This window comes from Protopterus annectens, chromosome 3.part0, assembly GCF_019279795.1.
Source record: "Protopterus annectens isolate FY-2018-M chromosome 3.part0, PAN1.0, whole genome shotgun sequence".
Lineage (NCBI taxonomy): Eukaryota > Metazoa > Chordata > Ceratodontiformes > Protopteridae > Protopterus > Protopterus annectens.
The window spans coordinates 948,661,750-948,682,384 of record NC_056731.1 but is presented as its reverse complement, the minus strand read 5'-3'; the positions used below and the strand labels follow the sequence as shown (position 1 = coordinate 948,682,384).

At 42.8% G+C, this 20,635-nt stretch overlaps 1 protein-coding gene across 1 annotated transcript in view; it reads right to left on the bottom strand.

Annotated features, from left to right (window-relative positions):
- The window catches only part of LOC122796644 (copine-3-like), a 1,024,312-nt gene that overhangs the window by 735,776 nt on the left and 267,901 nt on the right, over positions 1-20,635 (bottom strand). The window contains 1 exon segment of the mRNA XM_044065281.1: positions 895-969. Coding sequence (XP_043921216.1) covers positions 895-969 — 75 coding nt within the window.

Below are 20,635 nucleotides of genomic sequence, written 5' to 3'. Positions count from 1 at the left end.
TACATAGTACATATAAATAAATGTGTGTGAGTATGTGTGTGTGTGTGTCTGTGTGTGTGTGTGTATATATATATATACACAAATTATAATTACACTTAAACGTCTGCATTTCTGAGGTTTGTACAGCAGACATCAAATTTACAACAGGAAATAAATATTACAAAAAGAATGAAATGTACAGAAAAGGACAAAGTAAGTACAAATACATTAGAAAGTGGAGATTCAAAGAAAAAAAAATTTTCTGAGAACTATGTTACTCAGTTATCTAATTATTAACTTGTACATTTCTTCAATTCAGGAAAATGGAATTTAGGGTTTCAGAAAATTAATTTAGGACACCATCAGTTATATTTGTGTTTCTTTTCAAAGATGTTGACTATGTGATAGGTATGAGGTTTATTTGTAACTGTATACATATCTTACAATGTTTTAATCAAAGAAAGATTTATGTCAGGATTTGTAACATCCACCTGAGCTACCACTAACTCAGGCAGAAGGGACTTTGTTTTAACATCTTATCCACAGGAAACATGCATACAATCGTGACTACAGGACTAGAGAAGAAAACAGTAGGAAAACAACTTTGCTTAGCAAGGCAAACATTAAGCACGGTTCCTTATTATGGTACTCAAGTACTGGCACAAAAAATGCACTTCAGATCACAGTAACTACTTCAACAATACTTGTTTTTTAAATGATTCTCTTTAAAAACTGACTGCTTTTAAACAGTCATGTCTGTGCTAAAAGATGAAAATAATTCAGGGTTTCAAACTAGACAGCTAACACTCTCCTTGGTTTACTGTGCACACCGGTACGATATTTACAGTATAACCTACACACTGACAAACTAGCTACTTAATTAAAGGACATTAAAAGAAGAAGAATTGTTTTTACCGTTATTGTTCCTCTCCCTGCTGGCCTTCTGTCCCTAAGCACCAGTGGCCTGGTCACTTTCTTACTGGATACAATCTGGTGATAAAAACAGCAAATATCATTGTTTATCAGGCGGTGATTGTTCAAAACAGCAAATATCATTGTTTATCAGGCGGTGATTGTTCTGTCAAATAAGAATATAAACTGATATAATACCAACCATTAACTTTACATAAGATGTATGCAATTTCATCCATTAAGAGAAAAGATCCTAAAACTATTTTAAGTGTCCTTTAGGCTAAAGAGATGGCATGGGAGTAATACAGTATAGAACTCAACTGTACTTCTATTACATAACATAAACAGTGAAAACAGTGACGAATGCAAAGATTACCTACAAATAAAGAAGATACGACAAAAAATCAAGGGTTACTTGCAAGGTTAAATTGTTTTCTAATATTATACAACTGGGGTGTTCATCCTCAATGACATTTTACCTCATATGAGTCCCTTTATCAGCCTGCATTTACAACTCCAGGACATTGCCCCACACCCCAATCCTTATGGAACCTTGGGATGTAGCATGCCAAAATAATGGCCTACGGCAGGGAACTGTCAGCTATAGGCTGACCACTGCTCCATACTTCTTCTATGGAGTTGTTATGGTCAACAACATGTTAGACCACTGGCTAAAGCTGTGAGACCAGAGACCTGCCATAGGCATTCAGGAGGTACATTGCTGTCAGGTATCACAGCCCTAATCTACATGATGGCATCATCCTTTGAGGCCCTGCCTGCCATGAGGTGCAGTTACTGTGACGCCCACATCCTGGGCCCTGGGATTGGTGACTCTTCAAAGTTTGCCTACAGACACCAACCTAGCCCCCATATGTAGCCATGACAACCCTAAGCTATGAAAGAGACTTTGATATCTTGGAACCTTGAAAATTGAAAAACTCTCCTCAAGTTAATAACCAAACAAAGCATTTGGACTCCATTTCATAGGTTCATAGGTAGGTACTAGGCTATTGGCCCTAGGGCCTATATAAGCCTAACCAAAAAGGTACCCTGGCTTTCACTACCTAAGAAAATTATTTTCCTGTGCCCCCGTCGAGCAGAGACACAGAGGTGATCCCCAGGGTGAATTTCCTATTTCCCATCCAATCATCAAGATTTTTCTTAAAGAGTGCGAATGAGGAACTTTGTTTGATACAGATAGGTAGTTTGTTCCTGGGAAGTCTCTGAGACAGGAATCTATTCTCCAGCATGTTCTGTTTATTGTGGTGACAAGGTTTAGGTTCCTAGAACGTGTAGCTTGGAGGGACTGGGATTTAAGTGGAGCATGCCCAATAGCTCTGGGTTTGACATAGCTTTGTATGTTAGGCAGAGATCGCCTCTGAGTAGGCGATATGCGATGGAGTAAAGCTGGAGTTTTTTGAGACGGTCTGAGTAGGGCATCTGTTTGAGGCTGGTAATCCTCTTTGTGAGGTATTTCTGCAGCCTTTCCAGTTGTTGTAGATGTCATGTGAGGTACATACCAAAAGGGGCATTGCACTCTATAATGGGTCTAATGAGTGACGAGTAGAGGGGAACAATGACCTCTTTTTTCCTGGATGAGAAACTTTTTGTGATGAGGTATGACACGTAGAAGGACTTCCTGACTACTGTGGCGATGTGATTATCAAAGGAGAGACTACTGTCCACCTGTGTCCCAAGGTCTCTTATCACACTTTCGGTGCTAAGTAGACTACCACCTATGTGGTAGCTCATGGGTACAGAGTTTTTACCAAAGGGGATGACAGTGCACATTTTGGCACTGAGCTTGAGGCCATGGCTTTGACACCAGGCATCTGTCTCAGTGAGGCCCTTTTTTAGGATGTCCACATCGTTAGGAGTTTCGATTACGGCTCCTAGTTTGCAGTCATCTGCGAACTTCATTAGCCAAAGACCTTCTGTGTTAGCCTGTACTTCAGAAAAGCAGATACCAAACAGGAGAGGACCCAGGACTGAACCCTGTGGTACTCCACTTGTCACTGGTCTGAAGTCAGATTTGGAGTCTGCTGCTTTCACAGTGTGGGTTCTGTCAGTGAACCAGTTGGCAACCCATATTGTGACATAGGGATTTATACCTAGTTTAGTGAGTTTATCTATAATTCCAAAGTGGGGGATGGTGTCAAAAGCTTTGGCGAGATCTAGATAGGCTGTGTGAACCACCTTACCCTCATCTACGGCTTTGGTGACTGCTTCAAAGAAGTCTATCAGGTTTAGGAGACATGATATGCCTTTTACAAACCCGAACTGGGTGGAGTCCAGAGTTTGGAGATTACCAATGTCTTTGTTTATAAGTTCCATGATGATACATTCCATGGCCTTGCAGACCAGGCTCGTTAGGCTAATGGGGTGGTAATTCCCCAGGTCCGTGGTAGCTCCTCTTTTTGTGGAGTGGGATGACCGTTGCTGTGCATCATTCAGTGGGCACAAAGCCTGAGGTGAGGCTATGATTGCACATGGTGCTTAGGTGGAGTGCCAGTTCATTCTTTAGTTAGTGTAGAACACAGCCTGGGATGTTGTCAGGTCCCATGGATGCTGTGTTCTTGGCTTTGGAGAGTGTGTTTTTTACCTGTGCAGCCGTGATTACAGGAACTTTGCAGTCTTCCGGTATAGAGATGGGCCCTTTAGGGGGTGAGAGAGTGGTAAAGTTAGCACTGAACCTATTTGCCAGGATGTTGGCAATATTAGTTGGTTCTGTATATATAGTGCCATTGTGCTGTAACTCAGAGCAGACCTGAGTGTTGCCATTGAGATTCTTGACATAGCTATAGAATGTTTTCTGGTTGTCTTTAGAATCAGTGGCAATTTTGTTTTTGTAACTAGCTTTGGAGGATTTTATGAGAGATCTCAGCTTCTTACTGAAGCTGTCCAGGGAGTTCCTCCAATCATGGGATTTTACTATTTTTTGCAACAGTTTCTTTCTTCTGTTGTAGAGTTTGTTTATGGCAGGGGACCATCAGATTGGCTTCCGTTTTCTGGAGGATTGCATCTTGGTTCTGTTAGGGATAGCACAATCCATGCACTTGTGTAAGTGCTTATAAAGTGCATTTGTGTAGGATTCAGCAGTCATACCGCTATTGTCCGTCTGCATGGGTGTCATGAAGTTTGCCAATTCTGTCTTAAAAAGCGTAAAGTTGGCTTTGGAGAAATTTTTTACGGTTGTTTCCCCTAATGGGGGGTGGGGGCAGGATGTGGATGTCTAGGGTGATTAGCTTGTGGTCAGATCTGACCAACAAGGAATTGACCTCTGGTGTGGAACACCAGTCGCCATGTTAGCAATGACCAGGTCTAGGATATTGCTGCCCCTGGAAGGGGTGTGGATAAGTTGACCCAAGGCGTTGAAATTTATGAATTCCAGAAAATGTTGAGCAAAAGAGTTGGTACATGAGTAGTTTTCCCAGTTAATGGTGGAGTAGTTGAAATCGCCCTTTATGAGGGTGTTGGGCTGTACCCTAATATTTTCCAGTGTATCAAGAAATGAGGAGTGGGAATCCTGGGGCATGGTGGGGGATCTGTAGCAAGTTATAATTTGGATTGTAGTCTTGCCCAGAGTTACCTGCACTTGGATAATCTCAGATGCATTATGTTGAGCAACTAGCCTGGAGGTGTGGATATCCTTAATGAATATGGACACACCTCCGCCTTTAGTGTTTTGGTCCAGGTTAGGTGGCCGTAAGGTGTGGTATGAATTATAGTCTGGTAATGCAGGGGTGCTCTCTGGAGCCTTGAACCAGGTCTCTGTCACTGCACAGATGTCGATGTTCTCCATTTTAAGGAGTGCCTCGAGTGAATGCATTTTGAGGTTTAGACTTCTAGCATTGAGCAGCATTACCCTCTGATTTTGCTTGCTTGTTCCTGTTATGGTGGTGAATTTGTCACTTGAACCTTGCCTAAAAAGGCACTATAGGAGTGGCAAGAGCCTTAGCCAGTATTCAGAATCCCAAGGACGACAAGTGCAGACCATCTCTGGCAAAGCATCATGGTCGGTTGATCATGTCATCCCAGGCAGACAGATACTGGATCCCCTTAGAATGACACCAGAAGCTTAGCCAATTGTTGGAAGTCAATCATTTTGTCCTTGTACTGTGGTATCATTCTAGGTGATGGCAGGATGCTACTCAGGGCTAGGGTCATACCTTCCTGGGCTACAAGATTGGACAGCTCCTCCATGTCTCTTTTCATGTAGTCCAGGGAGGTATGTCTCAGGTCATTCACACCAACATGGACAATGACAGAGTCATATTTGTACTTGTTGTGGAGTGACCTGAGTGCGTGCGTTATATGGCGGATCCTGGCACCCGACAGACAGCTGACAGTAACTTTCTCCTTGTTTAGCCTGGTGAGTGGAACCTTAGTGTGTTTGACTACAGAGTCACCTATGACTAGAGTGTTGGGTGTGTTGTTATGCCTTATGGGCTGTGGTTGAGTGGCACACTGAGTTTGTGGGCTATGTGTCATTTGGGTTGTATTGGGGGGGGGTAGAGGTTGCTTGCGCTTCTGCTTTGGAGGTCTCTGCTGCTTGAGCAGATTTTTACTGACAGCCTCCACGAATGTAGGTGTGCGTTTTGTGTTTCTATGTGTCTGTTTTGGTATGTGATGAGTGTGGTGTGGTGCAAGTGTTTACTTTCTCCTCTTGAATGTCTAGTCCAGTCTTGGGTGAAGAGAGCTTTGCTTCCAGTTTGGCTATATAAGTGCATCTCTCACAGGCTGCAGTGTTGGGTGGTAGGAGGACAGGGTTGTCTGTGTGCACATGGCAATTGCTGCATTGCCCCAATATGCCCAGATTCATCAGGTAGACAGGAGAAAACACCTGGAGCTGACCCTTAGACATGCCTGGATAGGTGCTTATTTATTAAGTACTAAAAACTGTTTTCCTCTAGACAAGTGAAGACATTTGAGTGTTGTAGTAATTTGTAGCTTATTTAGTGCTTACGAGTTCTGAACAAGTGCTGAGCTCAAAGAAACAGATTTGAGTGGTAAAACTAAAAAAACTGGCTAGTTCTAAGGGAAAATTTGAAGAGCAGAATTTATGGCGCCAGAAATAGTTTAACCCTAGCTAAGCGACGATGCATAAAGTGTATTTTTATTTATATATAAAACAGTAGCAAATGAGCAAACTGATTTAAACAAATTAACCAATTACCCAATAAAAAGCTAAAAACTGAGCCCCGTTCCAGCAATCTTCAATCAGACAAGTTCTAACTGCACACCCAAGGTGTACCTATTTCAGAAAGAAACAGTTCAAATAAGCAGACACAATAAGCCTTTAACCAGAAATTCCCAGCTAAGAAGGGCAGACTCTACCTTCTCCTCCCACAAGAGTGCAGACCACAACGTCTTAATGTAAAATAATTGGTCCGAAGCCCAAGTGCTTAAACCAGAACTAATACACTTTTAGAATAACAGACACTAAGCCTTTAATCAGCAACTCCCAACTTAGAAGGATGTAAGCTACCTGTCCTGCCACAACAGTGCAAACCACAAACCTTCTTGATGTAAAACAACTGGTCTGAAGCCCAAGTGCTTCAACCAAAGGCTTAGAATAACAGTTACAATTTAATCAGGCTACTAACAAGCAGTAATAAATGCAGCAGAATAAATGCAATTAAGTACTTTTAAGAGCAAGCATCAAAAGCAAAATAAAGTAATAAAGTAGGAAGAAACACAAATACAGTAAGAGCAGATGAATAAAGTGTAATTTGTTTATATAACAATAGAAAACAAGCAAACTGATTTAAATAAATTACCCAACTAACCAGTAAAAAAGCTCAAAACTGAGCCCTGTTCCACCAATCTTCAATCAGACAAGTTCTAACTGCACACTCCGGCCACTAGGGTGCAGGGGAACCTTCTCCAAAAAAGATGGCCTGGATTAGTGCTCAAGTTATACAAACAAAGCTAGATTCAGGATGTCTGAATCTAGTCTATGCTACAGCAAACAAGGCGGACAAATTTCAGAAAGAAACAGTTCAAATAAACAGGCACAATAAGCCTTTAACCAGAAATTTCCAGCTCAGAAGGGCAGAATCTAGCATCTCCCACAAGAGTGCAGACCACAAACCTTCTTAATGAAAAATAACTGGCCTGAAGCCCAAGTGCTTTAACCAGAACTAATACACTTTTAGAATAACAGACACTGAGCCTTCAATCAGCAATTCCCAATTTAGAAGGATGTAAGCTATCTGTCCTGCCACAACAGTGCAGACCACAAACCTTCTTAATGTAAAACAACTGGTCTGGAGCCCAAGTGCTTAAACCAAAAAGCTTAGAATAACAGTTACAATTTAATCAGGCTGCTACCAAGCAGTAATAAATGGAGCAGAATAAATACAATTGAGTACTTTTAAGAAGATGCAAAAGCAAAACAACGTGCAATTTTTTTAAGTAAAGTGCAAGGAGAGAGGAAGAAGGAGCAGAAGAAAAATTCAAGTTTAAGAACCTACATGGGTTGGCCTTCTCAGAACTATATTTAAGCTACCGTACTTACCCTACCATTTAAATCAGTTTTCTGTGGCTCCTGTTTTGTGTTTATTGTGCATCTGAAGTTAAAGCTATTAACTGAAGGCATTTTTATAGTCTGCAGTGCTTTTCAAATTGTTACTGTGCTGCAGTCTAGGTGTTTAAATCAGTTTTGAGAGGGCTTTCATTTTTCTGCATTTTTACTATCCATCCTCTGACTCTGAAGCTACGGCTGTAAATTAATTTGGGTTTTACAGTACCCATTGTTATTTTCAGTGCTCTTGAGTAGATTATTTTTATTTTATTTATTTTATTTTTAATTTGTTAACCGGAAAAATCCAGCTGGACCAGGTCCATTTTCAGTGGATGCCCGGGGAGAAAAGCTCCACAATTAAGATATAGTAAGAAGTTAATACAATGATAAATATACAAAATGGGAAGACAGTAGATTACTTACAAAAAGTTAACAGGCAAAGCAGGACTGAAATACAGTTAGATTACATATTTATAAAGGCAGTATAGACAGTTTACATTACTACTAAGGGTACACTGAAAGAAGTACAAATACCAATGTGACTTATTCTAAGAGTATGTATTTCTATTCGAGTAGAACAGTGTGAATTCTAGACTGAAGTTGTTTGAAGGAGGAGAAGACAAGGTATAGATATTGTCAAGTGATAAATGGGCAGATCCAAGTTGTCCTAAGATGAGATTTGAGTAATGTTTTGAAGTTTGTGTTTTGATGTAGTGGAGGTTATATTAGTGGGGAGATTGTTCCATTTCTTGGCTATGATGTGAAAATATAGGGCTTTACCTGCAGTGTTGTGTTAGCAGTATTAACACTGAGGAGAGGTTTATTAGATGAGCAGAGAGGGCGAATGGAAGAGTGGGAGGTTAATAGCTGTTTGAGGGTTGGAGTTTTTTCTGGGTAGTTTCTGATGATAAAGGCGCAGGTGAGTTGTTTGTAAATTAGTAAGTTAGGAAATACAAGCCATTGAATTTATTTTAGTACTTGGCAGTGATGAGTTCTAAAGGGGGAAGTGTTGGCAAATTTGGCAATTTTGTTACAGCATGACTCTAACTTGTCCAGATATGCTTTTCTAGTATGGGTTAGGATTGGTGCAGCATAAGTAAGTGTTGATAAGAGGTGAGTTTGAGCTAGGGTGATTCTTGATTTTTCTGTGAGATAGTTTTTGTGCCTGTAAAGGGTTCCCATTTTTTGTGAACTTTCTGAATGGTTTGTGCTATGTGTTGATCAAATGATAGTTGTTGTCTATTTCAACTCCTAGGAGTTTTGTGTGGGTGGAAGGAGAGATGATAGTGCCATTCCTAGATGAGATAGTGAAAGTAGAGGGGGTAGATTTTGTTTTATTAGGGGTGAACAGGAGAAGTTTGGTTTTATTGGGGTTAAGAATACGTTGGATGTCAGTGATTCAAGTTTCAATAGCAGAGAATGATTCTTGTGCAAGTTGTTGTAGGGTGCTGACAGATGGAGCTGCACAGATGACAGCAGAATCATCTGCATACTGAATAAGTGAGGCTTGCTTAAAGAACTGTATAGATTGTAAAGATAGAGAAGAGCAGTGGGCCTAATACTGAGCCTTGTGGTACTCCTATAGAGTTAGGGAGAGGAGGGGATAGTTCAGTGTGCAATTGTACAGATTGTTGTCTATCTGATAAGTAGCTTTTGAACCAGGAGATAGTAGGGGAAGTAAAGGATTGAGAATGAAGAGCATCCAACAGTTTAGGGTGTATCATCACTGTTCATCTAATTCTGTGTTTTAGTCCCTTTTCAGACTTAAAACAAAAAGCCAATTTTGGCCAGCTGTGTGAATTGTAACTGGAGCTTGTGGTAATTAAACCCAGTAAGAGTGCGACATTTCTGCAGTTCTGGGAAAATAAGCACTATTGACGAGAGCTTTAAGCCATTTCCAGCTTCCTGGTATTTCATATTACATGAGCAGTCAGAAGTCTTAGTCTTTGGACACTTGGAAGCCGAAAAACTCTCAAGTTAGTACCAAAGTACTTAGACACCATTTTGCATCCAGTGAAGTACATTTAAACTAATGCATTTATCTAACCATCTAAATCAGTTTTGTGTGGTTCCTGCTTTGTGTTTGTTTTGCATCTGAAATAAAAAATATTAATTGTGGGGCATTGCTATACTTTGCAGAGGTTTATAGTTTGCAGTGCTTTTCGAGTTGTTTCTGTGTTGTGCCTGGGTGTTTTAATCAGTTCTGAGTGGTTTCTCATTTTTTTCTGCATGTTTGCTCAATCTCCTCTGAATCTGAAGCTACAGCAGTAAATTGACGTGGGTCTTACAGTACCTAACGTTATTTTTCTGAGCTCTCAAGTGATTACCAACATTGCTCATCAATTTCTGTGTTACTGTCACTTTTCAAACTTAAAACAAAAAGCCAGCTATGGCCAGCTGTGTGAGTTGTAACTAGAGCTTGTGGTAATTAAACCCAGTGGGCAGGGCCGGTGTTGCAATTTTGGGGGCCCCCAGCAAAATGTTAAGTTGGGGGCCCCCTAGGCACTCCTAATCTATGTATCATCTTGTCACTGCACCCTCCTAACAGCCTTTTAGTTCATGCTGCAAACTTTTGGGAGTAGTACACACAGATTAACCTGTAACTGCAATGCTCTTACAGTACAACAGGCCCATTTACCACAGAGGGACATTCACAGCTATTGGCATTTATCTGCAGCAATGACACATTACAGCAATTCTATGTACAGGTCTGAGATGAGATGGTGTCCTAGTCCTAATGTTTCAGCAGCTTCGCCCACCCGCACCCCCACACCCTCCAGTACTCCCCTCTGTTTCCCCCCATCTTGGGCTGCTTATACCATGCACATTACTTTTTATTTCCCTTACTCATATTTTGCCTTACTCTTCAGGCTTTTCAAGAAGCCATACATGTCTTACATAGCCTTTTCATTCAATAATGGCTTGAAAAGAAATTAAGATTGAGAAAAAAAATTAAGTGTTGCTGCTCAGTTTTAGTTTTCCTTGCATTGTTTCAACACACCTTTCCTGATCAAGCCAGCACAGTAATAACAATTTAGGAAATAACTCAGACAAGCCAGGGCCCAAGAAGTCATAGGGTTATAGATGTTCTGGGGTATATTTTAGAGCATTTTCCCAACCTTTTTAATCCAATGGTATCCTAAATAAAAACCATGAGTAAGAAAAGAATGTCAGTCTATTTTTTTCTTTCTTTCAAGGAAGTTGTGCCCAAGGCTTAATGTTCAAAGATGACAAAATAGTAGCTCACAATAAACTACCAAGCCAGTTGTGGTCTGGGTACACAGGTCCTATCTGAGAATACTGCCTGCCTTCCTAACACCTCCCCCCCAAAAAAAACAGTCACTGCCTATGCATCCTGTACTGTTGGCCTGGGATGAATGCAGAAGTATTTCAAGAGACTGCTGACAATTCATATACATAGCATGCCTCCTCACTCCTCAACTCTAACCATCAAAGGCAGCTACCTGTATACGTGTCTGATGTGAAAGTGAAAAAAAATAATAATTACAGTAATTTATTCTACCTTGTTGCTCCTAGATAGTATGCTGCTCCTACACAAGCTATAGTAACCTTCTTTATACACCTCTTAGGTCTGTGAAAAAAGTAAAATAAACAATGTCCACACTGTCCTCAGCCCATACACAAGCTATAATGACCTCATGTGCAGACCTCTATGGTTTGATTGTGATGAAAACTGAAGAAACAATAACCATACAATCCCCCCCAAACCATATAAAGTACAGCAGCTTTCTGTACACACACACCTGAGCAGGGCTGGTTTTAGAATGGGTACGGTTGAGAGCAGAGACCATTATCAGCTTTATCCTAACAGGGTTAAAGAGTGTAATCATAAAATTAATAATTGTTTTTCTCATTTTTTTCCCAATCAACAACAGCCCACACAGTCAAGGATAAGTAAGGGAGGCCCTTGTATCAATGTATACAGCCTGGTGAGTGGGTTCCCCAGACTCCTTGAAGATCGAACTGTCTGAATGTTCTGTGATGTATCTTATGCATTACTTTTGAAATATAATTATTTTTAACTAGATTTTTTTACTGATACGCAGAAGAATAATGCATGTGTCCTGGCATTACTGGGAGAATGCACAGATAAAAATCAGTGATATTTTTTACACACACACACACTCTCTCTCACAAGCATAAGCCATAGCAATACTAGTTATGGCAATACATTGTGCAACACTGGTACTACCACACCAGATCAGTGACTGCTGTTTAGCAGTCACCAAAAAGCAGTAGGTGTAATGTATACCTGTCACTGTCTCTGATTTCACAGACCTTCTCTGATTTTGCTCTGTCTTTCATAAAAAGTCTGATTTTCTGGTAAATCATTCAGGATTACAGACAGTCAATAAATCCAGACATCAGAGTTTAATACTTCTTACTGTCCAAAAATGCATGTTGATGTAAACGGTGTTATTCTATTCTTTTCTTAAGTGAATTAGAGTAATATTTAAAAAAATTCCTGATTTTTAGCCTTAATTCTACTATTATTTTTGGTACTGTGCTGAATTCTTCAGCAAAGAAGTTGACAATTTTAGTATCTGGTATTCTACCAGTATTCATAAAACTCCCTGAAAGAAAAAAAAATCCCTGAAAATCAGAAGCATCAGCTCTTTTTAAAACCCAAAGTTTACCCTGAGATCAGTCTCTCTGGGCTGTTGATCTTTCTACTGCTTACCTTGCTTATATTCATTATCACCTTTATCCTAATAATGCCATATCACAGCCCTGCAGTTAAAGAGCATAATCAGGAAATTAATACATTTTCCCTCATCTTCCCCAAACAGAACAGTTTTTTTGAGGTCCCCACATAGTCAATCATGATTAACCACAGGTATTGCAGACACCTACCCACCCGGGACTCTCAGTTGGGTGGGTGGACAGCAGGACTTTCCTCTGCAAGGTCCTTTTTCATGGCCACTGCCACCACCATAGCGTCTACTGGCAAACTTCTAGACCAATGGGGCCAATCCTCTGGAGGGGAGAGTATCTTATCTGATCTCTGGGGAATGGCCTCAACGGTATCGGGATTCTTCCATGCCCGCTGCACGATGAGCTTGACTAACGCATCAGCGGGGGGGGGGGGTTCACCCAAGAAGAAGAAGGCTGAGAGCAGAAGGCCTGCAGGAATACGGATTTCTCCGAGGAAGGGTTGGAGGGCTTCCAGTCATCCCTCTGCATCAAAATTTCCAGGATGTTTCCAAATGAGACATCGTCAGGGGGTGACCATAGGGACCCTTCCCCATCATCATAGTCCGTATCATCAGTGGGGGACTCCTCTGGGGAGTCCATGTGTTTCCTCTTACACGCCTGTTTCCGAGGGGGTTCTTCGATGGGAGCATCCGAAGAAGACTCAGAAAGGGAAAAACCCTAACAGGGGTTTCCTGGGTCTTGCACTCTCGGTGTCCTGGGGGGTGGCCTTTGATAGCTGCAGCTCAGAGGGAACGGGTGGTAGGTCTGACGTAGGAGGATTGCTTGAAGCAAGCACCCTCTCCAGCACCTGGAAATCAGACCCGCCTGAAGAGGAATGGGAGCCCGGAACTGAAGAAGACAATTTCGGAACCGGAGTCACACCCTGCTCCACACGGTCTGCTCCCCGAGATGGAGCCTCAAGAAAAACCGGGGCAGGAGTCACCCTTGGACCCAAAGACGGAACCGGTGGCACAACCGGAGCTGTGGCCGGAACTGAGGGTTCCACCCCCCCAAGCATGAGATTGAGGAAGGGTGGGTTCTGACGGAACCAACACCCAAAGGGGCCTCATAGCCTCAGACACAGTCATTGTCAGCACCGAGGAAAGGGGTCCTCTCATAGACGTCATAAATATAAGCCTCAGAACAAAGGGGTCCAAGGGAGGAGAATACGTGGGGGTCGCCGGGGCAATGGACCCAAAACCCATAGTGGGATGGGTTCTAGGAAAGTTTGTAATTCCCGTGGTAGTCAGCAGCTGATCAAAGAGGGGCACCACATCCAACTCAGATAGGCTCCTGGTGGACCTTACCGATGCCCCTGAGGGGGAGTCAGGCTGGTCCAAAAAGGGGCTAAAAACTTGTCCGGCAAATGGATCCACAGATGGAGAATACTGGGTCCGTAGTGTAGTGAAAATCAACACCGAGGATTCCAGTTTAGAAACCGGTAAAAGGGGAATAATCAGAGCTGGGAACGGGCTCGGAGCCAAAGTCACAGCTGGGGTGGAGGTCAATAGCGGCTCAGAAGATGTTGTTGGAACCGATGTCGGAGCAGAGATTGGGGGGCGTCTGTGCCGAGGTAGAGGCAGGCAAACTGGCCAGAGCCGAAACCACAGTGGGAGCCGCAGTCGTTGGTGCCGGGGCCGCCGTCGACGAGGTGATCATGGCAACTCCCGTATGAACCACTGGAGGTAAACTCGGAGCCGATGTGGTAGGAACTGAGGAGGCGATTCTATGCTCAGAAGAAGTCTTATGGGCCTTATGCTTATGAGGCTTGCCCCTATCACCGGCTTGTGAAGAGGGGTCAGAACGAGGATGTTTTTTGTCCACAGATGGAGGGGTTGAGACCTCCGATGCAGAAATAGCCTCAGAGAAGGGAGAAGGAAGCAGGCCTTTGAGAATTAGCTTATTTCGTCTTTCATTCCGCGTCTGCTGACTGAAACTGGCACAAATGTCACAGGGAGGTTTTGCCGGTAAGTGCGGAACCCCCAAACAAACACATTCCTCATGCAGATCGCTATTAGGGAGTTTACCACTACAAGAAGAGCAATGTTTAAACCTGATTGTCCCTTTCTTTTCAGACATATCAACAGTAAACAACACAACGCTTAGCTAGAAAGGAAAGTTAGAGATAGAAAAGAGGGAAATACCAACAATGGTATTGGGAATACCACAAGGGTAAAAAGGGGCAAATACCAACAATGGTACCAGAAAAGAGATACCTGTGGGTAGAGCTGAGTAAGTTATTAGAGAAAAATAATAGTTAGACAGGAAAGAACTGCCAAATACTATAAAATTTGAAAAATACAACACTTAGCTGGAGAGCTCGGTGAAACGCTGCTATATGGCTATGCGGCAAATGAGATCTGAGGTAACTGAGTGAAGGGCATTGTGGGTAGCAGCTTAGCTCGAGAGTATTTGGTGCACATGAGCTTAGTATAAGGCCGACTCGGTTCCATGAGTGATGAATAGGAAGAAGATTAACAACTTCAGATTGTTGGTTTTAGTATAGAGAATGTCCACCATCAGGGTTTAACTAAGCCGGTGCACTATGTCAATGGTAAAATATTTAATGGAATTGTGAAGCCTGTTACTTAATAAAACACTGTTATTATAACCAAAAATATCTTTGAATTTTAAAAGTAATATAAAAATAGTTATAACGCACCTGGTTTATTAACTATACAAGATTGCTGTACTAGCTTTTATTAGTTTTTACAGGCATGTTACAAAATAACTACATAATATAACTTGCTGTGGTTGGGGGCCCCCCAGGAACAGGGGGCCCCCAGCGACAGCAGGGTTCGCTGGTGCCTAAACCTGGCTATGCCAGTGAGATGGTGGAATTTCTGCAGTTTTGGGAAAATAAGCATCACTGGCTACAGCTTTAGGCCACTTCCAGCCTCCTGGTATTTTATATTACATGAGTTGTCAGCCGTCTTAGTCTCTGGACTCTTGGAAGCTTGGAAGATGCTACTACCAAGCAAAACATAATACATACATACAAATATCTCAGACACAGACAATAATGCCCTTCTTTCTAGTCTGCCAATATACCAAAACAGTCATTACATAATAAGTGTCCAGGTTGTTCTTAAAATATCTGCTGTTTGCTTTAATATAATTTAATATTCTATTCTATTTGGTAGCTACTGTCTCAGAGAACCAATTAGTACACCTTCCATTCCTATATAATCTTCGACATGGATTGTCAGATGCAGATGATTCTCTACTACATTTTGATAACCACAAACATTCCCACTGGTAGTTGTCTCTAAATTACCTAAATACCTAAAGATGGTCTCCTCTTAAATATCTATATGACTGTACAAGTTCAGATATTTTAGTCTTTCACGATAAGTAACATTTTCACATCAATGGATGCCCTTGGTATATATCTGCTGTACTCTTTCCAATTTACTCATGCTTGTTTTCTTATAAAGGTTTCCATATTGTTATTCCATATTCTAGTTTGGGTTAATGTAACTTACAAAAAAGAAGTTATGTACTCACCATAACATTGCATCTATGTTGTCGATCTTCATTTATCCTTGATTGATGGGGAATCAGTTATGAGTCTAGCTCGTGCAACCCAAAAATCTCCTGAGCCAAGTTCCTACCCAGAATAACTCTCTCTAATTACCTCAGATCAAGTTTGGTGCTATCACAAATTAGATAATGATAACAATATAACTATTGAAGAGGCTTTGTCCAAGGTTATACATGAGGAAGCCAAAAGGTAATGACTGTGCTCAGATCCTCAGGGAATCTGAAGGAGGGGGAAGGAGGGTGGGGTGTCAAGGATAAATGAAGATCGCTGGAACATTATGGTGAGTACAAAACTTAATCTGATTTTGCCAATCTTCATTTATCCTTGACTGATGGGACAGAGTCCCCAGCTGCCTTGAATCTTGGGAGGCATTATGGAAGGATATTCCTGAGCACCACAGAACCAAACGACACTCTTCCCCTAGAGACCAGATCCACTTTCTAATGAGTAATAAAGCTATGAGGAGAAGCCCATGTTGCTGCTGCACAAATGCCGTCCATGGAAGCTATGGAATGAAAAGCAGCAGACATGGCCACAGCTCTTGTGGAGTGTGCTCTAACTGGAGCTGCCAATTTGAGATTGTTGCTGTTATAGACAAAGATAATGCAATCTCTTAACCACTTAGATAATGTAACCTTAGAAACTGATTTACCCATGGAAAGACCGGAAAAAGAAACAAATAACTGGTCCGACTTCCTGAAATCTTTAGTTCTTTCGATGTACAAATGCAACTGTCTGTGGACATCCAATAATGTAAGCAGTATTCCCCTTTGTTAGAAAAATTAGGGAAGAACCCTGGCAACTCAATAGATTGATTAATGTTAGTTTCAGAAACATCCTTTGGAAGAAAAGATGGATGGGTTTTCAGTGATACCCCCATCCTTATGAAAAATCATGTATGGAGGTTTTGAAGACAACGTATGAATCTCTGAAATTTTCCTAGTGGATGTAATAGCTATTAGAAAAATGGTCTTCCATGAACAAAGCTTCAAATCACAAGTAGCAGCCGGCTCAAAAGGGAGTTGGGTCAAGGACTGCAAAACCACAGTAAGATCCCAGGGAATGAGAGGCTCCATATAAGGTAGCTTTAACCTTAAAGTTTTCTTTAGAAAAGCCTTGCACAATCTACGTGAAATTAAAGATTGTCCTTCAAAGCCATTATAGAAATTAGAAATGGCAGCAAAATGAACCTTGACAGTAGAAGAAGAAGAAGAAGCACATTGATCAAAGAGCAAAGACAAAAAATTCAAAATCTCTTCAACCAAAGTTGAGAAAGGATCGAGTTTGTTATTGTGTGCCCATAAAGAAAATCATTTCCATTTGCTGAGGTAGTTTCCTTGTGGAAGGTTTATGAAACACTAGAAAAATGTTTCGAACAGGGAAAGATAAGTTATTTCACCAGATAATGAATGGAACTAGAGAAACCAAGCTGTAAGCTTGAGGTTTTTCAGATTGGGATGAACTAGTCCCCGAGGATGGGATAGGAGATCTGGATCTGGGTCCAGAGTCCATGGATATTGAAGTAGGTAAGGCCAAAGAAAGGGGAACCAAATTTGTCAAGGCCAAAAAGGGGCAATAAGAATCACTTTGCTCTTCAACCTTATGGCCTTCTTTATGAAAAGGCGTATCAGAGGAAACGGGGAAATGCATGGAGTAGTCCCAAGGGCAAATTGTAAAGGACAGCATCTCTCGGGGACTCCCTCTGAGGGTGGATTAAGGCGAAGTAGCTGCTGCACTTGTTCTGGGGGGATGCAAACAAGTTGTAGCAATGCTGGCCCCAGCGAAGAAAAATCTCCTTCGCTACTCTGGGTTTGAGAAACTACTTGTGAGGCAGGAGGATGCATCTGCTAAATTTGTCCGCTATCACGTTTGAGCTCCTCAGGATGTGCATTGCTACCAGAAAGCGATTCGAAGATATCGCCCATTGCCACACTGAGAGCTTCTCGACAGAGGGGGTAAGACTTGGTTCCACCTTGCTTGTTGATGTACCAGACTACTGACATGTTGTCTGACTGAAATGCAATCGTTCCTAGAGGGAAGACAGTTTGAAAGGCTTGTAACGCTAACAGCACTGGCCTTAGTTCCAGAACATCGATATGCAGACTGGCCTCTATAGGGGACCAAGTGCCTTGGACATTCCTTCCCTGAAAATGCCCCCCCCACACGATCTGGGAGGCATCTGTGGTCACTATGGCCTGGGGAAGTGGAGAAACAAATGGCTGGCCCAGAAGAATTTCCTCGGATTCCATCCATCAAGATAAATCCTTCTTGCAACAGTTGATAATTCGGATGCAATGAGACAGGGGATAAGTGAGGATGGACCACTGGGAGGATAGAAGCCACTGTACGACTCTCATGTGGAATCTTATTAGAGGTACTAATGTGATGGCCACCACCATCGATCCCAGTGCTGTAGAATTAGTAATGCGGGAACATTGTCGGAAAGAATCATGTCTACCTGTGATCTTATTTTCTGCAGTCTGTGAACAGGAAGAAAGGCTATGCAAGAGGTAGTATTAAAGTTGGCTCCAATGAATTCCAGTTATTGGGTGGGACTTAGTCGAGATTCACTGCTATCCCTAGGCAAGAGCAAGTGTGTAGGGTGAAATCCATTGTCAGTTCAAGTAGATGCCTGGTGGGGGCAGTAAGGAGCCAGTTGTCTAGATATGGAAACACCCAGAACTCGTGGAGTCTCAGGTGAGCTGCTACCACTGCCATACATTTGTTGAACACCCGGGGGGGGGGGGGCTGTGTTGAGACTGAAGAGCAGGGCTCAGAACTGATAATGACTTCCCCCCAGCTGGAAGCGGAGGAGCCTCCTGGAGTGCTTGTCCATTTTTAAGTGGTAATACGCATCCTGGAGGTCCACAGAGCACATCCAGTTGTCTTTCCCTAAGAAGGGAAGAATGGACTGAACCGTGACCATCTGGAATTTTGTCTGTTGAACAAACAGGTTTAGAATGCTTAGATCCAAAACTGGTCTCCAGTTCCCTGTCTTTTCTGACACCAAAAAGAATCCTGAGTAGAAGCTGGATCCTATCTATTCTGGCAAAACTTCTTGGATGACTCTTTCTTCTAGCAGCTTTTGAGCTTCTAGTGCTGCCTGATCTGATTGGGTGGAACATCGGGATCCTTCTTCCTGGCTCTGAGGCCAGTTCGAAAGGAATATTGTAACCTCTGGTAATGATCCTTAGCACCCAAGCATCTGTAGTTATCTTTTGCCAGGCCAGTGGGTACCAGGTTAGTCTTCCTCCAACTGCCTCCAGAGGCATGCAATTGGGCCTCCCTTCAGGAGCACTGGTACAGTTTCCCTGAAAAGGAATCTCCGGAATCCTGATTTTGCGGGCCACCTCTGCTGCGTGGTCGGCATCTTCCATTATAGTTCCCCCCTCTGTCGTGAAAGGAGTCATTACCATGTGTGTCCTGGAAAGGCCCTTGGGCTTTCTTGAACCACATTTTCCCATTTCTCTGGTTCCTGGAATAAGAGTGTTGAGCAGAAAAATGTACGCCCACAGCAGAAAGGGGTTTTCCATCTTTTTCACACCTGGCTAAGGTATCTTTAACTTTCGGGCCAAAAAGGGAAAATCTGTCAAACGAAGTGTTAACAAATGAAGACTTGAATGGCTCCACAAGCTTGCACAGACAGATCTAGGTGTCCCTTCTTATTGCTACACCTGAACCCGCTGACCTAGTCATCCCTTCAGCTGCATGTGCAATAAGCCTCATGGATGAGTTAGGGATAGACTCCAGGGTGGCAAGCTGGGAGGCTACTTTATCTTGAACCTCATCAGACACAGCTCCTGTAAGGGTACCTATGAGCTCCATAATCAGATCCCTCTGAAGTCTAGTGAAGTGTGTCAAAAAGTTCAACGACTTTAAGGCAAAGGTCAAAGAGGCATAGACCCACTTCCCAAATCTGTCCATCACCCTAGACTCTTGGTTAGGGGGATGAACAGTGGAACCTTCTTCCACCAGTTCCTTCTTGGTGGCTGCCGCAGCCACCATGGCATCTACTACAAAACCTTTGGCCCAATGCTGATGATCTTCCAGAGCTGAAAGTATTATAGCTGGTGTCCTGGGGATTGGTTCTGTGGAATCAGGGGCCTTCCAAGCCTACTGGGTGATTGGTTTGATAAGATCGTCAGCCAGTGGGGTCACCCAAGGGGTAGATGGATGAGTACCAAAAGCCTGCAGGTACAGAGACTCCTATGAGGATGGGTCCTGCAGCTTCCAGCCACCCCTCTACTTTAATATTTTGAGAATGTCTCCAAAGGAGTCATCTTCTGGGGGTGACCAGGGGGAACCCTCCCCATCATCGAAATCCATGTCTTCTGTTAGAGATTCCTCCTGGGAATAAAGGCATTTCCTCTTACATGACCTCTTCCAAGGCACATCCTCAGTGGGTGCTTCTGTGGAGGACTGAGAAGAGGTAGGGCCCTGTACAGGGGTGTCTTGCAGTGTCGGTGTTTGCTGTCTGGGAGTGGAGGTTGGTGGAAGCTCTGGACCAGAGGGGTTCCCTGGGAAAGGCTTCAATGGGGGACTGACCAGCTGGGAGCCTGCAGAGGCTAAGGCCCTCTCCACAACTTGAAAGGAAAGCCAGGTCCTCCGAAGAGGGATGGGAGCCCAGAACTAGGAAAGACAACCTTGGAACTGTGGTCCCATCCTGCTCTGAGGAAACTGCCATCAAGGCCAGAGCCAGGGAAGAGCCCACAGACGGTGTCATGGAGCTATGACCCTAGGAGTCCATTGTTTCCGAAGCAACCAAGGAACTCAGGGAGGAGACTGGAACGGAAGACATGACAGCTGTCAGCACCAGGACAGCCGGAATCGGGGAAGTCAGAGCTGAGGTCTCTAAGGACACAGTGGTTAGAGGAGGAATTTCTGATAAAGTCCTTGGAGAAAGATGCCTATCTCCAGTAGGGAGTAAAGCCTGGGAAGAAGTGAAGAGACCCTTCACC